At 40.6% G+C, this 17058-nt stretch overlaps 2 protein-coding genes across 5 annotated transcripts in view; both read right to left on the reverse strand.

Annotated features, from left to right (window-relative positions):
* The window catches only part of CYB5B (cytochrome b5 type B), a 49498-nt gene extending 42723 nt beyond the window's left edge, over positions 1-6775 (reverse strand). For 3 of the 4 annotated variants that reach the window (XR_013444423.1, XM_036087025.2, XM_036087036.2), the window contains exon 1: positions 6503-6775. Coding sequence is in view for 3 of the 4 variants with exons in the window: in XM_036087025.2 (XP_035942918.1) it covers positions 6503-6664 (162 nt within the window). In the remaining variant the exon portion in view is untranslated. The remainder of the gene's footprint in view (positions 1-6502) is intronic. The other variant, XM_036087009.2, reaches the window with a different exon arrangement.
* A 4176-nt stretch (positions 6776-10951) lies between these two features.
* NIP7 (nucleolar pre-rRNA processing protein NIP7) overlaps positions 10952-17058 on the reverse strand; it is a 68946-nt gene continuing 62839 nt past the window's right edge. Inside the window, exon 6 of the mRNA XM_036087000.2 lies at positions 10952-12511. The gene's annotated coding sequence lies outside the window, so the exon portion shown is untranslated. The remainder of the gene's footprint in view (positions 12512-17058) is intronic.

The raw sequence follows: 17058 nt of genomic DNA on the forward strand, positions 1-17058 counted from the left end.
CAAACAAAATCCCACTATTATGAAAATGAAAAGGCAAAATACAGACTGGGAGAAAAAAGTCACAATACATATAAGATTGACCCTTAAACAATGTGGGGGTTGGGGTGCCACTGAACCCCATCCTCTACACACAGCTGAAAATCTGTATATAATTTTGGACTCCCCAAATATCTAACTACTATTAGCCTCCTCTTTACCGGAAGCCTTACCAATAAAATAGTCAATTAACACATATTTTGTATGTTATATGTATTATACTGTGTTCTTAGAATAAAGTAAGCTAGAGAACAGAAAATGTTATTAAGAAGATCATGGGGTGCCTGGCTGGCTCAGTTGGCAGAGCATGTGACTCTTGATCTCAGGGTCACGAGTTCAAGCCCTACGTTGGGCGCGGAGCCTACTTAAAGAAAAAAAAAGAAGATCATAAGGAAGAAAAAACACTATACTGAAAAAAAATCCATGTGTAAATGAACCTGTGCAGTTCAAACCTGTTATTCAAGGGTCAACTATATCTGAAAGGACTTGCATCTAGAATGTATGAAGAATGTTTTTAAGTCAATAAGAAAACAATTCAATTATAAATGGCCAAGATAAAACAGACACTTTACAAAAATCCATACAAATGGCCAGTCTTACCATGATGATACTCAGTATCACTAGTCATCAAGGAAAATAAGTTAAAACCATAATTTATATACCAGCACACACCCATTAGAATGGTTAAAAATACAATGACAGATACTGTGTGTCAAGGAGGGTGTGGAGAAACAGGAAAACCATATATTGCTGGTGGGAGTATAAAATGATACAGACACTTTGAGAAAAGGCCTGAGAGTGCTTAAAAAGTTAAAAAAAAAAAAAAAAAGTATGACCCAGAAATCTCACTCCTAGGTATTTAACCAAGAGGAATGAAAACATATGTCCACACACAGATTTGTACATGAACGTTCACAGCAGTTTTATTCATAATAGCCAAAAAATGGAAAACAATGTAAATGTCGATCAACAGGTGAACAGATAAATTTCAGTTCAATCATACAATGAAATAAATACATAAAATAAGTAAAAGAAAATAAATAAAAAGCAACAGGAACAAACTGCTGATACATAGGAAAAAAACAAAGACAAGTCTCAGATATGTGAAGCCAAAGACACTAGACACAAAAAAGTGATACCGTTGTTCTATAGTGTCAGAAATAAGGGCACCTGGGTAGCTCAGTCGGTTGAGCGTGTGACTCTTGATTTTTGCTCAGGTCATGATCTCAGGGTCGCGGGATCAATCCCCGAGACGGGCTCCCTGCTCATCAAAGAGTCTGCTTGAGATTCTCTCCCTCTCCCTCTACCCCCCCCAACCCCATGAAATAAATAAATCTTAAAAAGAAAAGGGATGGGTTGTTAGAAGTTAAAAGAAAATTACAGGTAAAGCATGCAGAATAATAAGCACCCAGTAAATACTATTTGTACTACTAAAACAAATCAATGAATAGATACTATAATTCAATTAAGGAATACTGTGATGGGGTGCCTGGCTGGCTCAGTCAGAGGAGCCTACAACTCGTGATCTCAAGAGTTGGGAGTTCAAGCTCCATATTGTGTGATTACTAAAAAAAACAAAATCAAAAACAAAACAAAAAAAAGGAATACTACAATTCTATTTCCATATTTATTTGTACACATCTGTATATATTGGTATATACATGAAAGATGTAGAAAGATCCAAACAAATCCTTGAGATAGAGTTTTACTTTCTTCCATTCTGTATCGCTTTTCCCTCCGACCTATTCCCGACTTCTAGGCCAAAGTAATCTGCTAGAAAAGCAAAGTGCTTTAGTATCACTCCCACCTTAAAAGGCTTCAGTGGTTCTCTAATACATTTAGGATCAAATCCATACGACCTACCCTGCCTTACCCGGCCTGGCTCCCACCAAGCTCTCTAGCCATTTTTGACCTTCACTGACTATACCACATCCACAGCTGCTTTCAGTCCCACTGATGGGCCAAACTCTTGCTTGACTCTGCAAATGCCGTCGGAATGCGCTTTTCTCTAGTCTTCCTGAAGCTAGTTCCTTCTCCTTAGCTCAAATAAAAGTCATCTCACAGCAGCTTTCCAGATCACTCTTATTAAAGTAGATCTTGGCTCAGTCAGTAGAGCATGCGACTCGATCTCAGGGTTGTGAGATCAAGCCCCAAATTTTTATTAAAAAAAAAAAATTGGGGGCGCCTGGGTGGCTCAGTTGGTTAAGCGACTGCCTTCGGCTCAGGTCATGATCCTGGAGTCCCGGGATCGAGTCCCGCATCGGGCTCCCTGCTCAGCGGGGAGTCTGCTTCTCCCTCTGACCCTCCCCCCCTCATGTGCTCTCTCATTCTCTCTCTCAAATAAATAAATCTTAAAAAAAAAAAAAAAAAAATCTTAAAAAAAAAAAATTGGGGCGCCTGGGTGGCTCAGTCATTAAGCATCTGCCTTCGGCTCAGGTCATGATCCCAAGGTCCTGGGATCGAGCCCCGCATCGGGCTCCCTGCTCCGTGGGAAGCCTGCTTCTCCCTCTCCCACTCCCCCTGCTTGTGTTCCCTCTCTCGCTGTCTCTCTCTATGAAATAAATAAATAAAATCTTAAAAAAAATAAAATAAATCAAACCCTCATTTTTCTTTCTCTACTCCTGTTTTGTTTCCTTCGCAGAAAGCGCCATCATTGATCATTTTTCTGCTTTTGTTTTCTATTGTCTTCCCTCGAAGAGTAGGTTCAAAAGGACAGGACCATGTTTTTATATGCCACCAGGGTCTAGTACCATAGCACTAGATAGCACCTAACAAATACCTGTTGAATGCTATCCCATTTGTGAGGCAAGCCCTATAGTAATATTCCCACTTACGCCCATAGTCACTAAAAAGTACCTAGAAAACTTTAAAATATCACAATGTGTTATTTTAAATTATTCTTTTCAGAAATGGTTATTTAAACATAAGATAATGGCTTCCAAACTTCTCTCAACAGTAAGAAAATTACAATAGTAACTGAAACAAAGGTTCACAAAATCATACTTACCCTTGCTAAGGGAGCCGTACTTTGATATTTTCTAGTCCATGTCGTAAGACAGTATAACCATTTTTATGTGCTTTTTCTAAACTATTAAAGTGGAAAGACAATGATGAATGATGTGTACTGCTGCAAGGTTTTGGTTTTTCATTCATGATTTCAATAAATTAAATCAATACCACTAATTCGAAAATGCAAAATTAATGTTAGGGGAAAGGTAATTCAATTACCTTACCAATTCAAAATTATCACATTCAAACTCTAGAATATAACCATATTCATTAAAAAAAAAAAAAGCAACCTACAGACACAGGATTTTCAGATTAGGAACCCCTTTCTAAGGAGGAACCCCAAAGTGATTTCAGATTGTAAAGAGAAGAATGAGAACCGGCGTAGGTCTTCCCATCTCATCTAATAGCAATTCTATTCCTCCTGACCTATAGGCCAAAAACCTTGGTGCCATTTTTTATTTCTCTCACTCCTCAAACCCAATGCATCATTAAATCCTATTGGCTCTACCATCAAAACACATCCAGGGGCGCCTCTTGGTTGGCTGGTTAAGGGATGAACTCTTGGTTTCAGCTCAGGGCATGATTTCAGGGTTGCAAGTTCAAATCCCACATCGTGCTCTGCTTAAGACTCTCTTGCCCTCTCCCCCTGCCATCCCCTCTCTCCCCCACTGCCAAAATAAATAAATCTTGGGGAAAAAAAAACAAAACACACATCCAAAATCTGATACTTCTCACCACCTCTCACTGCCACCAGCCTGGTCCAAGCCACCACCACCTCTTGCCCAAATTACTACAACAGCCTCCTATAACTAGGCTCCTCAATTCTCCCTTTGCCCTCCTCCAGTCTCTTTTAAACCATGCAGGCAGAGTGATACTATTAAATCATTAAGTCACATCATGACACTCCCCTGCTCCAGCGTGGGTTCCTAGCCTACACAAAGTCAAAACCCTTCCTAAAGCCTGCAGAATTATACTTGATCTGCCCTCACCTAATCATGCTCACCTCATCTACTACCATCCAGCCACTATGGCCTCCCTCACTTGGCCTCAAACAACACCAGACAAACTCCCACCTCAAGGCCTTCTAACTTGCTCCCTCTGACAGGAATGCTCTTCCTGCAGATACCCACATGGCTAGCATCTTTAACTTCCTTCTGGCCTTTACTCTAGTCATGTTCTTAATAAAACCAACTCTGGCCATCATGCCTAAAATTTCAACCCCTTACCCTTACACCCTCATCCCATATACGTCTACAATACGTCTTCGCCGCTTTATTTTTCTTCTTAGAACCTACCACTACCTAACATAGCATATATTACAGCTATTCACTCAGCTTATTGTCCACTCCCCATAGATTAATCTCCATGAAGGCATAAATACACATATCCACTGCTGTATCCTAAGCACCTAGAACAGTATGTGACACATAATAGACACTTGATAAATATTTGAATGAGCAAGTGAATGAATGAACAGGCTTGGAATGAACAAGAAAATAGGAACTGAGATGACAGAACACGTTAAGTAAGAAGAGCTTAGGTAAAGAGCTGCAGGTAAAGAGCTGTGGCTCAAGCTTCATGGGCAGCTCTGGCATACCTGTGATGTCTCTGGCTCTACCAACATGTGTGAACCAGGTTAGCAACCACTCCTCAAGATTGAACGAAGGTCCACCACAAGCACTGAGTGTTCCTTCCAAGTTCATTGTGTATTCTAAATCAATCAAGCAGAAATTCGGGGGAAATGAAACCACAAACGAAAAACATTATTACCTACCATTACGAGCTATGCTTTAACAGGCTACAACCCACAACTTTAACTTACAATGAGGTACATATGCACCAAAGGACTAAGCTAAGGCTAGAATTCTGAAGTAATGCTATGTACACAAGAGAAATCAAGGGATCTACCGAAACCAGATTCTGCCACTCATCAACCGTACAACCAAAATCTCTGTGAACCTGTTTCTCATCCTGTTAACATAGGGATCACTACATCCAAATCAGATGTACCCTCAACTAGTAATTCAAGGATGAAATAATGGGAAAATATTTTTAAAGTACCTTTTAAAAGCATAAAAGGCCATACCCCACTCAAATACAAGTTACTAAATTCTAAGATGTTAACTTACTGGCCATTAGGAAGATTTATTAAAAACAATGTCCTTGGGGTGCCTTGGTGGCTCAGTTGTTAAGCGTCTGCCTTTGGCTCAGGTCCTGATCCCAGGGTCCTGGGATGGAGCCCTGCATCAGGCTCCTTGCTCAGCTGGAAGCCTGCTTCTCCCTCTCCCACTCCCCCTGCTTGTGTTTCCTCTCTCGATGTCTCTCTCTCTCTGTCAGATAAATAAATAAAATCTTAAAAAAAAAAAAAAAGTCCTTTTGGGAACCTTTACATTTCGAAGCTTTTTATAGATTTATGAATCAGAATGTAGAAAAAGTATTTTACTAGTATATTTGATTCACAGAACAGAAATTTTTTTTTCAGTTACAACAAGGTTATATTGTGCAGGAATTTCCAAGGAATTCACAAGATTTCATTACTCAAAATGATACACACCTAAAAAATATATATGTTAATATGTGTATATACATAAATACCTCAAAGCCTCAGGGACTGGGGTGGGTGGACTGCCAAGGAGCAAGAGGGAAGTTTTTAGGGTGATGGAAATGCTCTGTCTTAATTGGGAGTGTGATTACATGGATGAACACATTTGTCAAAACTCATCAACTGTACATTTTAAATGGGCACAATTTTTGTATGTAAAGTACACCTCAATACGTTTGTTTAGACAAAAGTCTATCCTGTTTCCTTAAATTAAAAAAAAAAAAAAATCACTCAGTTGCACCACCGCCTCAAGAACTTGCATAATAAGACCTAATGCAACAGGTTTGAAGATTTAACAAGGAAGATGAGTCAATGACCAGAAAAGTTATCTCATGACCTTCTGGGCTCAAGGTCAACTCAAATTAATAGAAAATAAAGGTAGCATAATCAGGGGGTAAAAAAAATCTCAGTTTCTTCTCAAGAAAACCAGAAATGAATTACTTCAGAGAGCGCGGTGGAAAGAGCACAGATTCAGAGCCCTTCAAACCTAGATTGGAAGGGTTATAGGCTGTTAAGCGTGTGACCTTGAGAATCCTCAGTCCCTGAGGCTCAGTTTCCCTTTCTGTAAAATGGGGATAATGATGGCTTAAGAGTTTGGCCTAGCGTACAGTTAAGTACCCAATATATGATATGCAATTCACGACATTATTGAAGACTCCGGAATTTAGTGCTGGTTAGAAATGCATGCAGAACAGGCCCCTCAGTTTCCGTCTAGGGGAGTTGTGGTCCCTTTCGTACGCCTTATCGCCCTCAGCCAGGCTTCATTTCCCTCTTACACACACCCTGCAACTTTTCCGGTCCGGACCACCCCTCACCCGTGCAGCTCGCAGGGGCCGCCCACCTCCCGGGCCCCACCTCGTTAAGGAAACGGGTAATATCGTAGACTCGCCCGTGCATCACCAGCCATATCTCTTTCATGGAGTTGCGCTTCGCCACCTCCTCCAATCGATAATATGTGACGGAGGTCTCGACCCCTGGCCCTTTCCCATCGCTGTCGCTTGCTTCCACAGTCGCCATTGGGCCTGAAATAGCTCTTCTCTACCACTATCCCGGCTTCCGAGGTTAACTTCCTCGATGTAGACCTTGTGCTCAGCCCTCCCCGGCTTCCGTAACTAAGGCCCCTACGGCCGTCGGAGGGATCCTGGCAACAGCCAATCACGCTCCCGAATAGTGCCTGGTTCGTTTTTCTTCTCACCAATGAAACAACGGATTCAGTTTCAAGTCCCGCCCACCTCTCGCCCGCTCCTTGGAGCGTAGGCCTGGTTCGAGGTCCAACTAACCAATCAGGATCGTCTATCCCTCCACTCTCGCCAACCAGGTACCGTGATTTTGGAAAGACGCCTAATGGAGACGTGTTGACGGGTGTTACGCAAGAGAGGTTTCCCCTTCACTCAGTGAAGCGACCTGCGGAGTCCTGGAAGACGGGGCCGAGTCTCTTTTTTCCCGTTTCCCTTCCCTTCGCCATGACCTCTCCACGCGAAGCTTCTTTTCCCCCACCTCCTGTGCGGCCTGTATTCCAGCCCGGGTTTACATCTTTTTTTGCAACCTTCGGGCTGTGACGGGACGAATCACGACTGCCTCATTTTCCTCACCAGTAAAATGGGCGAGATAACTTTGTTTGGTCTATTAAATGAGAGAGTGTATCTGCACAGCGCTTGGCACATAGTAATCAAGGCACGAACGACAGCGGTGCTAAAAAAAAGGGGGGGGCGGGGCCGTAATTCGCCTAAGGCCGTGGACAGGTACTACCTCAAGTCTCTGCCACTACCGAGAATCTGATTTTGTTACACGTCAATTATATATTGAAGTTGGGAAGGGGGAATCTCATTTTTAAACGCATTATTTGGTGATCAGAACATAGTATGCTATTTTCGTTTCTATGTGTTCTAAAATAAAATTCACCTCAACTATTCCCAGCTAGAGATCCCAGCATTTTGGAATTCCAAGCTTGGCTGATGTGCAGTGTTGTAAGCTCCTCATTTTTAACTGCCATTACAACTGACAGATTGACATGTAATGTCCTTTCCATCCTGTCACTCTCCCAGACTCTCCACAATCCATCCCCAACCCCTTTTACTAATATTTTCCACCATTCCTTTTACAAGACTTGTGTACCAGCCACTGACTCCTAAACCTGCTGGTAATAAAACCACTTCTGCGATCATACCAGGTGCACCGACCCTCTTCCTTCCACTGCCTACTCATTTTCAAGCTCCTCCTGAAATTCTTTTTCACAAACTCCCCGGACGTTCCAGCCTCCAGTGGTCCCATCTCCTACAGCACCAAAGCATATTACTATTTCAGGAAACCCCCTGTATCTGTAAATCTTTTTTTTTTTTTTTTTTTTAATTTATTTGACAGAGACACAGCGAGAGAGGGAACACAAGCAGGGGGAGTGGGAGAGGGAGAAGCAGGCTTCCCGCCGAGCAGGGAGCCCGATGCGGGGCTCGATCCCAGGACCTGGGATCATGACCTGAGCCGAAGGCAGACGCTTAACGACTGAGCCACCCAGGCGCCCCTGTATCTGTAAATCTTAACTTCCCATATCTTACCTCCCAAATGAGACTGAAATTATGAGAGAAATTCCATATGATTCTTAGGATATTCCACAAACTAGATTCAAATACTTATGTTCATTTACAGAACATTTACTGTGTCACAAGTACTGTGATAGGCTCTGTGATTGAGAAGTAACATAAAAAATAGGCGTTCTGAGGGCACCTCAGTCCGTTAAGCATCTGCCTTCAGCTCAGGTCATGATCCCAGGGTCCCTGCTCAGTGGGGACCCTGCTTCTCCCTCTCCTGCCCCTCCCCCTGCTTGGGCTCTGTCTCTCTCTCTCTCAAATAAATAAAATCTTAAAAAAAAAAAAGAAAGCCTTCTAAAAAACATTTACATATATATATATGAATTTAAATTCTAGAAATAGAGATTTGTTCCAAATGTAATGGGACACAGCTCTGAACACATATTTGTTAAATGAATAATTCACACTTAACCCCAGTGTGCATGTGTCATCTGAGGAGGCTGTTTTAAAAATACAGATTCTGGGGTACCTGGGGAGCTCAGTCAGTTAAGTGGCTGCCTTTGGCTCAGGTCATGATCCCAGGGTCCTGGGGGGGGAGGGGAGTGCTTCTCTCTCTCCCTCTGCCCCTCCCCACTGCTTGTGCTCTCTCTCTCTCAAATAAATAAATAAAAATCTTTAAAAATACAGATTCCTTCCTGTCCAAACAGGGGAGTCTCCTCCTCACCTTGAATCCTGGCTTGCCTTATTAGTTACTCTGACCAATTGATTGTGGCAGAAGTGATGTTGTGCAAGTTATGAAGTTCAGACCTCAAGAGGCCTTGAAGTTTCCATCTTCACCACGTAGGAACACTACCCCGACAGAGATCAAGATGCTGTGAAGAAGCCTGGGATTAAAGATCAGCCATTTAAACTCTCAGCTGAGCCCACCCCTTCATCAACTTGTCAGCTGAGTGTGAACACTGAGTGAGCCCACGCTTACTCAGCAGAACTGCCCAGTCAACACACAGAATTGTGAGAAATAATAAAACATTGTTTTAACCCAGTAAAAAAAAAAAAAAAAAAAATGCAGATTCCCAGCCCCACCTCCAGAGATTTAGGCCCAGTGGTCTGGATATAAAACCAGAAAAGAACATTTTTAGCATGTATTTGTGATGACTGATGCAAGTGATTTGTGGATAACTTTGGGAAACCTTGAACTTTTTCTGAAGCATATACGTCTTTATCTCTCATACAATAAATTAGTAAAATTACACAGCATTTCCTTTACTATTTCCACCTTTAGGAAACTGAGTCCAATAGTGTTTTTAAAAACCCTAAGATGGTAGTATAGAAGAACTCAACAAAGGGAAGGGTTAGAGAAATATATTTGGAGTACCATAATACCAAAAGCAGGTTTTCTGAGACTGGGAAGAGAAAAGTGGTTTGGGATTCCTCCAGTAAGAGTAACAGGAAACCCACAAGTTTCCTGAAAGGGATGGAGGGAGGGGAGCGGTAGAGGCAAGAGGACGTCAGAGGGGAAGGGCTACATAATGTAGGCAGGGAGATCAGACCTTCTGTGCCAGGGCTCCCAGCTAGCAGACTACTTGAGACCCAGTGCAGAGGCTGTCAGCTCTACAAAAGATCTTTTGGGAAGTGAGCAATGTGGCCTGAAGGCTAGAGGGCCCTTCCCGAATGTTTGAACTATGTAAAACCCCTGGGAAGGAGGGGAACTGCTCCCATAAATGACTAAGACTGAATTTGTCATCATCCTGGCAAGTGGAATTAGGATCGCATTAAAGTGTTTTTTAAATTAATATTTAAATTCCTTTTTGAGAATTTCAAACAGGTACATTGGAAGAATAATACAATGAACTCCCATATACTCTTAACTTAGATTTACTGTGAATGTCTTTTCATATTTGATTTCTTCCATATATATTTATTATTGCTGTTGTTGTGAATAATGTTAGACCATTTCAGAACAAGTTGTAGACATCATGACCCTATACCTCCAAATAATTATGTATCTCCTAAGAATGAGAACAGACTCTTACATAACCCCAGTATGATTTTCAAATTCAAGGAATTTAACATTCATACAAATCCAGGATCATGCATTGCATTTACATATGTCTCCTTAGTCTCCTTGAATCAGGTACATTTTTCAGTCCTCATTCTACTTTTAAGACTTTACATTGTTTAGGGGCGCCTGGGTGGCTCAGTCAGTTAAACATCTGCCGTCGGCTCGGGTCATGATCTCAGGGTCCTGCGATCGAGCCCCATATCGGGCTCCCTGCTTGGCGGGAAGCCTGCTTCTCCCTCTCCTCCCCGCTCCTGCTCTCTTGCTATCTCTGTCTCTCTCCCAAATAAATAAATAAAATCTTAAAAAAAAAAAAGAAGACATTTATATCTTTTAAAAGCATGACCTCAGATTGAATTTTTTTTAAAGATTTCATTTATTTATTTGACAGAGGGAGAGATAGAGAGCGAGAGGGAAAGAGAGAGAGAGCACAAGCAGGGGGAGCGGCAGGCAGAGGGAGAGGGAGAAGCAGACTCCCCGCTAAGCAAGGAGCCCAATGTGGGGCTCGATCCCAGGACCCTGGGATCATGACCTAAACCAAAGGCAGATGCTTAACCGACTGAGCCACCCAGGTACCCCTTCAGATTGAATTTGATTCAGAAAAAGATTGTAGCCTAAATGTACTGATAATTAAATTCATATTCACAATTACTATGCGTTAGCCAGAAAGTCTAGCTTGGAATCCCCATCCCTGCCACTCACAAGCTTGGTTAATATTAGGTAGCTTTCTTGATCTCTTTTTTTTTCCAAGTGGATACCCAATTGGACCAACACCATTTGATGAAAACATAATTCCCCAATGAATTATATTCATGTCTTTCTTGAAAATGAATTACCCATATCAATGTGGGTCTTTCTCTGAACTTTCTATTCCGTTCCAGTGATTTGTCTATTCTAAGGCCAATACCACACTGTCTTGATTACTATAGTTTTGTAGTAAGGCTTGAAGTCAGGTAATGTAAATCCTTCAGCTTTGCTCTTATTTTTCAAAATTGTTTCTGCTATTTTAGATCTTTTGTATTTCCAAATAAATTTTAAAATTATCTTGTTGAACCAAGTAACCAAAGTTAACATCAGTGATAAATCATATTGGTAGCATGGTATGTGATGAGGAGAGCACTTCATCACTATGTAGTCTTCCCAAAAACCCATAATCCCAGTGGAAGCATGAGAAAAACATTAGGCAAACCCAAATTGAGGGGCATTCTACAAAATGCCTGACCAATATTCCTCAAAACTGTCAAACTTATTAAAAACAAAATTAGGAAACACTTAGAAACTGTCACAGACCCAAGTGGACTAAAGACATAAGACAACTAAATGCAAAGAAATATCCTGGACTGGATCCTACAACAACAACAAAAAAGGACATTAGGGAAAAAACACTGAAATCCAGATAAAGTAATGGTAAGGTGCCAGTGTTGATTTCTTAGTTTTGACAAATGTACTACAGTAAATATAAGATGTTAATGTTATGGGAAGCTGGGTGAAGGGTATATAAGAATTCTCTGTACTATTTTTGCAACTTTTCTGTAAATCTAAAATTATCCCAGAATAAAAAAGGTAATTTTAAAATCAGCCAGTTAATTTCTAAAAAAGAGCTTATAGATTAATTTATAGAGAATAAACATCTTAACAACCTTGACTCTCATAATCCACAAATATGGTATACTGCTCATTTATTTGAATCTTATTTTAATTTGTAGTTTTCAGCATAAAGGTCCTTTGCATTTTTGTTAAGTTTATTCCTAAATATTTTATGATTTTTATGCTATTATAAATGGAGTTATTTCAGTTTTCACTTGTTTGCAGCTATAATAGAGAAATATAATGGATTTTGTACATTGACTTAAGTATCCTATGACCTTGCTAAATTCACTTAGAGTTCTAGTGGTTGTTTTGTATATTTCTTAGAATAACCTATATAGCAATCATGTCATCTGCTAATAAAGACAATTTACTTCCTCCTTTCCAATCTGTGTGCTTTTTCTTTTTTTCTTGCCTTATTTCACTGGCTGGGACTTCTAGTACAACATTAAATAAAAACAGTGAAATGAGCATCCTTGCCTTGTTTCCAAACTTAGGAGGAAAGCATTCAGGTTTTCATGATTAAATATGATGTTGTCAGGACGCTTGGGTGGCTCAGTCGGGTAAGCATCTGCCTTCGGCTGGGGTCATGATCCCAGGATCCTGGTATCGAGTTCTGCATCGGGCTCCTTGCTCAGCGGGGAGCCTGCTTCTCCCTCTGCCTGCTGCTCGCCCTGCTTGTGCTCTCTCTCGCTGACAAATAAGTAAATAAAATATTTAATGAATACATAAAGAAATAAATAAATAAGATGTTGTCTGTAGATTTTTCAGCTGATGCCCTTTATCAGATACAAGGCAGAATTCCCCCATATTCCTAGTTTCCTTTTTTTTAATCATAAAAGGATATTGAATCCTGTCAAATATTTTTTCTGTATCCTTTGAGATGACCATTTGATTTTTTTTTCCTTTATTATGTTAAGATGGTGAATTATTTTGAATGGTTTTCAAAAACTTAACCATCTTTGCATTCCTGGAATAAACTCCAGTTGGTTATGATGTAGCCTTTTTAATATATTGTTGGATTTAATTTGCTAGTGTTTTTTAAAGATCTTTGCATCTATATTCATGAGGAATATTGGCTGTAATTGTCTATTCTTGAATGCCTTTGATAGTTTTTTCCAAGCTTTTTGATAAATATTTACTGAGTAACTACTGCTAAGTACTGTGTCAACATGAGTATTAAACAAAACTCAGCACAGTGCCTGCCACAGACAGTCCTCAGTAAATGCTGGATATTTTGGAGTTATTACTTCTAGATGCTATAAATGAGACCTACCTCCTAAAGAAACTTACTAAGAGGAAGATGGCGCCTACCATATAAAACTTTTTTATTTTTTTAGGTAGTCTCCATGCCCAATGTGAGGTTTGAACTCATAACCCTGAGATCAAGAGTTGCATGTTCTACCGACTGAGCCAGCCAGGCATCCCACCATATAAAACATTTTTTACATTAACATTTTACTTTTGCTGTTTTTATGTATTAGAAAATCTCCCCCCGAGCTGTCCAGGAGCATGCTCTGAAATTTGTCTCAGCTAACAGTGGGATCAGCATGTGAGAATCTGCTCCAGGGAAGTCGTTATTTACCTTGCAACCTCATTCTACTGTTTTTGTATAAATAGTGGAATTGGAACAGGAAACAGTCAAGGAAAACACTGTGCATGCTCCATGAGAATAGAGTAAGAAATAAGGATTCTGTCTCATTTTTTGCAGACATCAAACACACCTCCTGTGTTCTCACACCTTTTTGCAGGGGGAGGGGTCCCCTTTCCTGTTCCAGGAACGGAATACAATGAGGTAGCCCTCAAACCTGCTCTTGCCCTTCTCAGGGTATTATGTCCCCTGGCAACCTATTCTCTTTCCCTGCCAGAAGGAAGACAAACTCTTAAAGCCATCACAGTCCAACACTCTCCTTCCCTTCCTAGGGCCAAGCCCAGGTCATCCAGTGTCAGGGAAGCTTCAGGAAGTTGATGCAAAGTGAGAAGCCCAAATTCTCCAGGGTATGGCCTCAGGGAGGGTTTGGTTGCAAGCATCCTACAGTTGTTCCAACCCTCAGGTCAGCCAGACCTCCCTGGCCTGTTGGGTGGATTCTTCTGGAGCTTCCCCCAAGACTATCCTGTTCAGTCTTATGCCAGTGGGGCCCAACCTCCAACAGCCCAGCCCAGTTTCTTTTCTTTTTTTTAATTTTATTTATTTATTTGACAGAGAGAGTGAGTGAGCACACAGAGGGAGCAGCAGAGGGAGAGAGAGAAGTAGGCTTTCCACTGAGCAGGGAGCCTGATGCAGGGCTCGATCCCAGGACCCTGGGATCGTGACCTGAGCCGAAAGCAGATGCTTAACTAACTGAGCCACCCAGGCAGCCCCCCAGCCCAGTTTCATTTCCAGAAATGAAAGAAAGTATCACTGTGTAAATAGCTATTAATGAGGATGGCTTCTACCCTGGGTTGGTTTTCCTGGCTTCAGAACACCCACTTTTTTTTCCTCCTGATGTTTGTTAGCTTACTCTTAACAGGTAAATACATACACATGTTCCAAAAAGAAAATATATGTGTGTATAAATATATATGTGTGCCCCTTTATATATATATATGTATATTTATTATTATTATTATTTTTTTTGGTGGGCAGCAAAGCAAAATTTATTGAGTGATAGTAAAAAGCTCCCGATGAGGGAGCGGACCTGAGAGGTTGCCCATGTGTCCCTTTATATTTATGTGTATATAAATATAAGCAAATTACCCTTCATATGGGATGTATTGATTTACACACCCTCCCACAAGGTGTCAGGGTGCCTGCTTTTATAAAGTCCTACCAATAGTGTGTGACCAATAGACCATATAAAACAAAACAGAGTCCTAAAATGCATTCAAGAATAGAAGACATGTAAAAAAAAAAAAGAGAGAGAGAGAGAGAAGGGTGGTGTCTGGCTGGCTCAGTCAGTGGAGCATGCAACTCTTGATCTTGGGGTCTTGAGTTGGAGCCCCATGTTGGGTGTAAAGATTACTTTAAAAAAAGAGTAGAAGACGTGGTAAAAATATCTCAAATCACTGAGGAAAAGGAGGCCTTTTACAGTGTAAATAAAATCGTAAAAAAAAAAAACAACTAAAAACTTCTGTGCTGCAAACAATACCATTAAAGACTGAAGAGACAGGGGTGGCTCACTCGTTAAGTGTCTGCCTTCGGCTCGGGTCATGATCCCAGGGTCCTGGGATCGAGCCCCGCATCAGGCTCCCTGCTTGGCGGGAAGCCTGCTTCTCCCTCTCCCACTCCCCCTGCTTGTGTTCCTGCTCTTGCTATGTCTCTCTGTCAAATAAATAAATAAAATCTTAAAAAAAAAAAAAAGATTGAAGAGACAAGCCACAGACTGGTAGAAAATATATGCAAATCACATATCTGATAAAGGATTTGTATCCAGAATACATAAAGAACTTTTACAATCAACAATAAAAAGACAACCCAATTTAAAAATGCACAAAGGATCTGAGTAGACATTTCACCAAAGAAGCTCTACAAATAGCTAATAAGCATATGAAAGGATTCTCAACATCACTCTTAGGGAAATGCAACTCAAAACCATGATGAGATTCTACTTCATACTCGCTAGGATGGCCATAGTGAAAAAAGACAGACAAAACAAGTGGTGGTGAGTATTCTGAGAACCTGGAACACTCCTACACTGCTAGGGTGAATGTAAAATGGAGCATCCACTGTGGAAAACAGTTTGCAGCTCCTCACCAAGTTACACATAGAGTTACCATAGGATTTAGCAATTCCACTCCTAGGTATATACCCAAGAAAAATGAAAACTATGTGTCCACACAACAACTTGCTTACAAATGTTTATAGCAGCACTATTCATAATAGCCAAAAAGTGGAAACAACCCAAATGTCCATCAACTGATGAATGGATAAAGAAAGTATAGTGTGTCCTTAAAATGGGTTATTATTCAGCAGTAAAACAACATGCTGAAACATGGATGTACCTTGAAAACATCATGCTAAGTGAAAGAAGCCAGTCACAAAAGACCGCATGATTTAATTTATGTATGTTTAGAGACACAGAAAGTAGATTTAGTGGTTGCACAGGGCTGAGAGGGTTGGGGGACTGGGGATGACTGCCAACAGGGTAGGGGGTAAAAATGTTCTAAAATTAGTTTGCATGGTGGTTACACATCCCTGTGCCTGTACTAAAAGATATTGAATTGTACATTTTCAGTAGGTGAATTACATAGTCAGTTATATCTCAATAAAGCTATGGGTGGAAAAAACAGACAAAACTTAGATACAATGTTAGAAGTCTGGATTAGTGGTTGAAAAGGGGCAGGAAGAGGGGAAAGGAGAAATATTTTTTAAAAACATATAAAAGCTGTAATAATTCCCAAATGTGGAGCCAATGAAAGAAGGCATATAAAAAGATGTTCAAATGTTGAAGTTTTTTACAATGTAAGTGGTTCTTTTTGATAAAGATAATCTAGTACATAGACTGGATGATGTCACTGTTTTTACTTCAATCTACTGGACAAAAGGCCACTTTGAAAAATCATGTTTCCATAAACACAATTTCCTTTAGTCTAGTTTTGCCCTAGGAATTCTCCAATTGTCTTTGGTCAAGGCCTTTATCCAATCTGTTGAAGATGAATAGCAAGGCACAGAAAGCTCCTTGGTGATTAGATTAATTGCTAATATATTTTTGAAATCAGCTTTATTAACAGTCATCCACACATAATTAAGCAGAAATTTTCTCATGGGTGAGGTTGGAGAAGTAAACAATGGCTATGGATTAAGTGATAAATTTTTAAGTTTATTTATTTAGGTAAGTAATCTCTACACCCAATGTGGGGCCTGAACTCACAACCCCGAGATCAAGAGTCACATGCTCTTCCAACTGAGCCAGCCAGGCACCCCAAAGTGATAAATTAATAAATTCAGATCAGGGATAGCAGAAGGGGCAATTTTTTAATTTTTTAAGGCCCTAATACATTCACATCATTCAAAACTAAAAAAAAAAAAAAAAAAAAAAAAAAGCTGGGGCACCTGGGTGGCTCAGTCGGTTAAGCATCTGCCTTCAGCTCAGGTCATGATCCCAGGGTCCTGGGATCGAGCCCCACATTGGTCTCCCTGCTCAACGAGGAGCCTGCTTCTCCCTCTCCTTCCTGCTTGTGCTCTCTCTCTCTCTCTGTCTCTCTCTCTCAAATAAATAAATAAAATCAATTTTTAAAAAAGTAAACATCTCAGTGAAGTC

This window comes from Halichoerus grypus, chromosome 15, assembly GCF_964656455.1.
Source record: "Halichoerus grypus chromosome 15, mHalGry1.hap1.1, whole genome shotgun sequence".
Classification (NCBI taxonomy): Eukaryota; Metazoa; Chordata; class Mammalia; order Carnivora; family Phocidae; genus Halichoerus; species Halichoerus grypus.